Source organism: Glycine max, chromosome 3 (genome assembly GCF_000004515.6).
Source record: "Glycine max cultivar Williams 82 chromosome 3, Glycine_max_v4.0, whole genome shotgun sequence".
NCBI lineage: Eukaryota > Viridiplantae > Streptophyta > Magnoliopsida > Fabales > Fabaceae > Glycine > Glycine max.
This window is the reverse complement of record NC_016090.4, coordinates 3,365,736-3,374,861: the sequence shown is the minus strand read 5'-3', so window position 1 is coordinate 3,374,861 and position 9,126 is coordinate 3,365,736. Positions and strand designations below refer to the sequence as shown.

The 9,126-nt window shown below is 34.8% G+C and overlaps 2 protein-coding genes across 2 annotated transcripts; one reads left to right on the top strand and one right to left on the bottom strand.

Annotated features, from left to right (window-relative positions):
- Positions 1 to 297: 297 nt before the first annotated feature.
- Positions 298 to 879, bottom strand: LOC100799707 (uncharacterized). Its single transcript, XM_006577341.1, has one exon. It carries the CDS (start codon positions 877 to 879, stop codon positions 298 to 300), a length of 582 nt encoding a protein of 193 aa, XP_006577404.1.
- A 6,311-nt stretch (positions 880 to 7,190) lies between these two features.
- On the top strand, positions 7,191 to 8,501 carry LOC100799179 (ruBisCO-associated protein). The gene has a single exon (XM_003521922.5). The coding sequence runs from the start codon at positions 7,331 to 7,333 to the stop codon at positions 8,171 to 8,173; it is 843 nt and encodes a 280-aa protein (XP_003521970.1). The 5' UTR covers positions 7,191 to 7,330; the 3' UTR covers positions 8,174 to 8,501.
- The last annotated feature ends 625 nt before the right edge of the window (positions 8,502 to 9,126 follow it).

The following is a 9,126-nucleotide window of genomic DNA, read 5'->3' as shown; positions in this document are numbered from 1 at the left end:
TGCCATCTTATTGCTGCCTTATACTTCTTAAGTACCTCCACTAATCGTGCTTCCTTAGTTGAAGACAAGTTATTACTGATAACCACTGACTTAACATCATCTACCTCAAGAAAAAACATACTTTAGGTGAGGAGGTAAGATCTTTAAATTAACCTTAGGCTTCTCTATTGTAGAGTCTTTTTTTCAATTCTTCAAAAGCATATTCCTCTGAAGGAATCTCCTTCAACTTATCTAAATCTTCCAAACAAACCTTGAGATCCTTCTCCTCCTTATCAGTCAAACATTCAATGGCATTCATTAAGGCGTTTTCCAGTCATAATGCATAGTGAAGTAGGTTTTGCTATCACTAAGGTGTTTTATCGCTTCAAACAAGTTGAAGGTCACCTTCTGGTCCTCCAAACTCATTTCTAGATTACCTTTCCCCATGTCGACAACACATTTAGCAGTGAGCATAAATGGACGGCCCAAAATCAAGAAAACGTTTGAATCCCCCTCTATGTCCATGATCACAAAGTCCACAAGAAAGATGAACTGCTGAACCTTAACCAGGACGTCTTCAACCACACCATATGACCTCATAAAAGAGCAATCTTCTAGTTCAAGAGTCATCTTGGTTGGGACAATCTTCAGGTTCCTAATCCTCCGACACATAGAGAGAGGCATCAAATTGATGCTTGCCCCCAGATCAATGAGAGCTTTTCCTACTGATACAATCCCAATAGAGCATGGGATGGTCACACTTCTGAGATCCTTGAACTTTTGTGGTAGAATTTGCTGAATCAAAGCACTATAATTCCTTTCTTCCACAATGCTCTCATTGTTGATGTTCTTCCCTTTCTTTGTGAGAAAGTCCTTCAAAAATTTAGTGTATATCGACATCAGCTGCAGGGCATCTCCAAAAGGAATGGTGATCTCCAGCTTCTTAAAAATTGTCAAGAAAACAAGCAAAGTGTTTCATTTTTTCCTTTTTGGAAGGCACCAAAGGATATGGGACATCCTTTACAGGCACTGATGGTGCTTCCTTTCTAGCTCGCCTCTCTAGCTAGTTGGCTCTTAGTCTTAGAGATTAAGACCTCACCACCACCCTCCTTATAACTATTTTTTTCTTTTTTCATTTTTCTCATCTCTTAATTATTTCTCTTTATTGCCAGCCTCGTTCTTTTTCCTCTCATCACTCACATCATCCACTACTCCCTCAACTCTTTTTTATTCACGGCTCTCATTCCTCTTGCTCCTTGTGAGAACCACCTTGCATTCCTCCTTTGGGTTCTTCTTTGTGTTCACCATAAAGTTTGCAGTGGATTTCTCAGCCAATTACTTAGCAGGTTGGCTCACTTACACCTCCAAATTCTTAATGGCTGACTCTATACTCTTATGATTGGATAGAGAGACCAGCATGAACTAAGTCAGGGTGTCCTCCAGCTTGGCGGTTCTCTCATACAAGTTAGGGCCTTGATTAGGAAGTCGATTGGACGGACCTCCTTGATCTTTGTTGAAGTTGTTCCTAGGATGAAACCTCTAACCTTGACCCTGGTTCTGAGAGAAATTTCCTCCCTGATGATAACCTGGTTTCCCTCCTTGATGATACCCTTGGCGGTTTGGGTTGGCCATGTAGTTGACCTCTTTAAACATTTCCTCTTGAGTCATGCACATGCCTAACTTATGAGCTCCTCTTGAGTCATGCAACCATTGAGGGAGTTTGTTCAATGTCTCCATGAGGGTCTCAATTTGATTGGCTAAGAGCTTATTTTGAGCCAACAAAGCATCTTGAGACATGAGCTTAAGAAGACTCTTCTTCGTAGGTGTGTAAGCTTTATCACGGAGAATGACATAATCATTGGCTGCCATATTTTCTATAAGCTCCATAGCTTCATTAGGGGTCTTCAATTTAATCTTTTCACCAGCCGAAGCATCGAGGAGTTGCCTGGAATGGGGTTGTAAGGTATCAATAAATATGTTCAGTTGAATTGGCTTACTAAACCCATGAGTAGGAGTCCTTCAAAGTAGACCACAAAAGCGGTATAGAGCTTCACTCAATGGCTCATCAGGGAATTGGAAAAATGAGGAAATCTATGACTTCCCCTCGACGGTTTTGGACTCCGGGAAATACTTCTTCAAGAACTTCTTAACTACCTCATCTCAAGTTCTTAAACGGTTTCCCTTGAATGAGTGAGGCCATCTTTTTTGCTTCACCACCCAAGGAAAAAGAGAAAAATTAAGGTGAATGGCATCTTTCGGAACCCCTACAATCTTCATTGTATTACATATCTATGGGTAAGTAGCCAGCTGAGCATATAGATCTTCATTTGGTAGACCATGAAAGAGGTTGCCTTGAATCAACTGAATGAGGGAGTGTGGATATGAAATATTGGCTGCTTGAACTTTCGGCTGTGCAATACTGGTGAAATACTGTGGTGTTGAGGAGCTAGAGTAGTCCTTTAGAGTTACTCTCGATGGTTTATCTCCTGCCATTAAAGGCTCCTCAAAGATGAGATGCGAATTAGACACTGTTGGTTCCTCAAAGACTAGCGGAAATGTTAAAGATGATGCAGAGGATGAGGCTCCTCTTTCCCCTTGATTTTCCTGCCTCTCTTATTTCTCTCTTCTTCTCCTTGAAGTGTTGTTTCTCCTACAGGCTGCCTCAATCTCCAAATTTAAAGGAACAATACTTTCCTTTGAATTTTTACCTCACACACATGAAGGAAAGCAACTACAGAACAGGTTAACATGGTTAAGATAAAGAATTAAAGAATAAAGAGTGATTGCTTAAAATTAGGATATGCAAACTATCGAGTACAAGGGACAAAGTTCCCCGGCAACGACACCAAAACTTGTTAACTCCTTGGCAAGTGTACGAATTCATCCAAGTAGTAATTTAAAATGGTAAGACAAAGTGTCGTGTCCACATACACTTTGATTGTACTCAGAATTTATATATGTCCAATTTTAAGCAATAAATCAATTGAATTAAATATTTATAAAGTGATGATGCATAAATTCAACGTAAAGTAAACTACAAAGCAAGCATGTGCAAGGGTGAGTGAACAACCACTTGAAGCAGTGAAGTGACAGTTGATGTAGAATTACAGACATGTTGGGAGCTCAGCTTACCAGAATTACTCTTGATGTAACGTTAATGATTTTTCTTTATTTAATATTATTTCAATTATTACTTACATTCACTAACTTACTCTAGCCATGATTCCTCACATAAAAAGAGCATAACTTACCTAATTTCACTCCAAATCCCTTAAGAGCTACATCAGACAAATTGCATAATGAGTAAAGATGCATAATTTAGGCTAAGTAATACCATTCTATCCCTAGAGATAGATTACATAGATGTTCTTTTCAAGTTCTTAGGAAATAAACATTTTCCAATGCATAAACCCTATAACACTACATGAGTATGAGTGATCAAACCATAAACATGATAATAAGCATAGTGAAATAGCACTAAATAGATAGTTAAAATCATTACATCAAGAATGTTTGGTCGTTGAGCTCCTAACAATGGCTGATTTAGCCTAACATTGTCATGAGAGGCTTACAAATACAAAAGGGGCAAACAGAATGGAAGAAAATGGGGGAAAATAGAGTTGAATGGAGATGAGGTGCTCTTAACGAGTTGTTCCCTAGCTCTCACTAGAATGAATCATTTTCTCTGCACTCATGTTTTTTTCCAACATTGATTATGTGCTAGGCGAGATGGCATGCTGAGCACGACGCAAAATGTACAATTGGTTTAAGTGACCATGTGCTAGGCCGCATGGCGCACACTTAGTGTACTTGCACATGACAGTTGACTTCCCATGTGGCTTCTTGCACTAAGTGAGCTTCTTGGGCATGATTCTCCATCTCTGCAATTCTATGTCATGCCTTCTGTTATATCTCTACAAAATGTATACAATCAAAAACACTATAAATTTACTAACTTTTGCATCTACTGAATAAAAATTCAGAAGTTAAATTTGTAATGTTTAGATACAAAAGAAACAATAAAAGAGAAAAAATTTAGATAATTGCTATGTGATTTAAATACACATACTACGTATACATAGCAATTATCGATCTTTTATCATGGACAAATGTGTTAAATTTTTAATGTTCAATTCAATCTAAAATATATGATTTTAAGTATAATCATTAAATAAAAAAAAATGTTATAGAAAGAAGAAAGTGTTATAGGAAAAGGAAGCACAAATCAAAAGGAGAAAATGTTATTAAAAGAATTTATTCTACTAAAGTAAAAAATAATTTAAAATATTACATTAACCCGTAGATCCGTGAGTGTAGCATGGACTTAAGAAATTATAGTGTTTACAAGTTTCAACCCTTATTATAGAATACAAGTTCTATGCTTATAGAGTACAAATTATAATTACCCTTAACCACTACAAACTTTCACTAAATATTCATCGTAATGACTTTAGTCTTTAATCTCTATCATTGATAGTTTTATTTTCAATCTTCACTGTCGTTGACTTTGATTTGATCTTCATCATTAATGTCTAATTTTCATCTTTTGATAATCAAAATATCAAAACATCAATATTCGATATAATAAAAAAATAATGGTGTTCACAACTCCATATTTTTATTTTCTATAATTATTTTAAACATCAAAGAACGGGGGATTCCGGTGACATCGTTGATCAAAATTAAATGTCGCCTATGGTTTACCCTGAACAGTTGAAAATAATAGCATCGGACCATGTGCATTAAGTCGAAATGAACCTTGTACGACTTAATTTTATCGATAGATATTGACTAAATAAATAATACTATTAACTAGTCATCTTATTATATTGTGGGGAAATCGAAAGCAAAATTTCACATGGCCAAAGTCTGAAATGCAGTTGAAACTTTGCATTTTTATCTCTTGGCCTTAGGTTCTAAACTGGCCAAATAGAAAAGCATATACCCACATGACCGTGTCGATTGTCGAGCATAACATTTCGTTAATAATATATTGACATATAATATAGTAAAGTATGTAGTCGATAGTGAAAATATATAACAATATGAGAGACGACCCGTATAAGTATGTACGCAATAATTTTATTTTCTATAATTATTTTAAACATAAAAGAACGGGGGATCCCTGTGGCATTGCTTGATCAAAATTAAATGTCCCCCATGGTTAACCCTAACCAGTTGAAAATAATAGCATCGGACCATGTGCATTAAGTGGAAAATAACCATGAATAAGTTAATTATATCATAGATATTGACTAAATATTAACTAGTCATCATCTTATCATATTATGGGGAAATCGAAAACGAAATTTCATATGGCCAAAGTCTGAAATGCAGCGTTGAAACTTTGCATCTGTATCTCTTGGCCTTAGGTTCTAACTTGCAAAAATAGAAACATATATCCACGTGACGGTGTCGAGCACAACATTTCGTTGATTTATATGACATCATTTCGATAATGCTGTACGTATACAAGTTATTCATATATTAATTTTGATTTAATTTGACTCATTAAAATAATTCAACTAAATCTCAAACTTGAATTTATTGGTTTAATTAAATAAAAGAGTTGGATTATACATTTAACAAGTTGAACATGCGTGAACAATTTAGCTCATTTTAACTCCTATTTTCAACCATATATAGTAAGATTGGTTTTGAGCAAGCTAGACTTTGTTCATCTCCAGAACTCCTCGCTCCTCAATCCCTACTACACTTGCCATAGATTTTAAGTTAACAATAAATTAATGAAAAGATTTTATTAATTTTCATTACATAAACACAAAAAACACATCTTGATTTTGTATTAAATCCTCCATTAATTTTATTTAGTAACCTTATTAATTGTTATTTACCAAACCAATTAATTAACAAGTGCAAGGTCTTTTTGTTAGGCACTACTGCAGCACGCACTGTCTACGTTGATTATAATAACCGATGCAGAAAGTCTGAATTCTAACAAGAAAATCTTGCATTTCGATCCATATCTGATCGCGGCTTGTTCTGATAGCTTCACGTTCTTTGCCTCTTCCGCTTTGTCATTAATTATGATTATTTAAATAATCAAACTATGAGCACCCTTGTTACTAGGAGAGGATAAAATCCATCAAAGGGACCTTCTTACACTTTCACAAAGTTCCAAATTAAAGAATTAAGATGAGCATAAATTAAGAAAAGCCTCAATAAACCCTATTATATGTAACAGATCTTTGAGCCACCGTCAACAAAGAATGAAAGCCTCAACAACCGTTTGATCCTCCTTGTTGAGGACCTTGACAACCAGGTTGTTGGTCTTCGCCACCGAGGCTTCCACAAAAAGTTTACCTTATCAAGGTTGTCGAAGAAATATTTTTTTTATTGGGAGGGCTAAAAACTGCAGCTAGACTAGCATGTTACAACCATAGGATACATTGTACCTAGCCAATAATACCAAAGTAGTAAATTACAACTAGGAGGGTTACTCAGAAGTCAGCACATGCAAGCTACACGTTAAACTATGCACATGGGATGCTAGGCAATTTGCTATTCTATTTGTGTCACGAAAGGAGTACTAGCGAGGTCAGACATGATTTTGAATTTTTTTACTTATTTAAAATTTGAAATTTATCTCATCAAATTTACCTATACACAAAAATATTAAAACTAATTTAGTATAAATTGGCTGGAAAATATGTTCGTCCAGCACCAGTCGGAAAAGAATCTGATATTAATAATTGTTCATGACTCTTTTGAAAATCCTTTCATTTAAGCCCATCAAGTATGGGGAGTTCTCATATATAATATGATTACTTACTCTTATTACCAAATTCTTGTTAATTCGATCTATGAATATCTCTCTTTTAGTTGTCAAGTTCCTTATCTAGGATGAGATATCTGAAAAGAAATTCCGATGTTAAAATAAATATTTATCTAAAATGTATATTGTGAATGAAATGTAACTTATATTTTGTTGTTGTTCTTTTAGTCTTATAAATGATGACAATGACTGAGTTGATAATCATCACCAACATCCACTAAGGGTGATGTGTAGGTTATGATAGTCAATTTAATTAATGTCAACTACCTATATATGGGTCCCGTACTATACCCTTACAGTTATATATATATAAAATACGGAATGGTCAGTATATATTACAATATATGAGTTGCATGTACTGGTTGAATAGAGAAATGTTATTTAGATGGCACGAAGTATATATGGAGGTCTCAAGTATATATAAGGGGAAGGAGTGGTGTCCGATTCCTTCACACCATACCAAAGCAACGAAAAAAGCTATCTGGGGTTTGTTCATCTCCAAAATTCCTCACTCCAAATCCAAATACTTGCCAGCCACATATTAGCCATATATCTATGGCGGGGTCCAAAATAGTGTTTCGTGAGTACACAAGTGATGACTCATTCACAAAGCTAACTGACATCCCTAAAGATGTGAGTGAAATCCAAGTAGCTCTGACCTTTGCCAGAGACTATGATGGGGTGGGGTCAACCCAAGGAAAGTTCATACCTTACTGGGACACAGCAATAGTGAATCCCGATGTGATAGCCAATTTCAAGAGCAAGTATCCCTCTGCCAAAGTGTTGGTTAGCATTGGGAACAACAAGAGGCACTTCCCCTTCAAAATTGATGAGGATAGAGTAACAGCATGGATTAATGCTGCCACTGAATCGCTCACACGCATCATCAAGGAGTACAACCTTGATGGAATTGATGTTTACTATGAGGACATTGAGGTCAGCAACCCGGCTATCTTTGTTCATTGCATTGGGGAACTTATAAAGACCCTAAAGCTCAACAAAGTCATCACTAGGGCTTCCATATCTCCAAATATTGAAATCAATGACAACTTCTACCGGTCCTTGCACCAAAATTTTGAAGATCATATTGATTATGTTAATCTTTTTCTCTCAGTGGTGGAGAATCTTACAGGCAACACTAACCAAGAAGAGGTGTTAGAGAAACTTAAACCCACACTCAACCAATATCCCCCCATTAAACGTTTGCTTGGCTACAGCAGCATCCCCCCACCACCCATCTTCTTTGTCGTTAGCAAAATTCTTCTGTCTCACAGTTTCATTAATGGCATATCACTTAAGGTTACTAGTTTCTCAATCACCTACTTTCCCCCACAGTGGATCCTTGACCTCCTCCAGTCTCCCTTAGCCATACTGGGATCATGCAAATGCAATCTTTAAAAAATGAGCTTGACTCACTGAAGTCAACAAATTAATTACACTTCTATATGGGTCGTGATAATACGCACGCTAGCTAGCTAGTAAGACTATATATATATATATATATATATATATATATATATATATATATATATATATATATATATATATATGTATGTATATATATATGCTAGTCTACGTTATCAGTTATGTATGTTTCTGTGTGTGTTCCATATATCTTGCAAGGCAACTGCAAGCTGGCAGATCGACATATCTTTTCTTTTTTTCATGGTACTGCATTGTACGTGTTTGTTTGAAAAAAATAATATATGCATGCGTGTTGTGTTAATTAACTCTTTGTATGTATTATTTCCACATGGAATTTCTCTCAAAGATAGTTAATTTTAATTCAAAATATCATAAATTTTAATTTTATTATAAAAATATCAGTGTAATTAAGTTTAAGTAGTGGTTATATTTAATAATATTACTGAATAATTTTTTTCCTATGAAATTGACTTAAAATGTTAATAAATTGATAAATACATATCCCCTTGTATATGTAATAATAATTGTCTCATTAGTAAACTTTAAGATAAATTAAAGATATAAAAAATGTATCTATTTGTTTCTTATATGTTTTTTTAATTGAATCTAGGCATGCTAAGCATCAAGGCAACTCCAAAAATGATCATGAAAAATGATAAAAAGGTAAGCCTAACATAGTTCACCTAAACTCTTTTCCAATAAAGTTTGGAGGAGTCCCACTAACACTACTAAAAAAATGCCTTTAATATTAATTTTGAACCAATGCTATTGAACGATGTTGAAAAGTTCCAACATTGATTTAAAATTGATATGAAAAATCACTTTTTTTTTTTACAAAACTGATGTAAAAATGCATCAAATTAAATTAAACATCTATCTAGATTTCTACATCAATTTTAATTTTAACCAATGTAAAAAATAGTTAT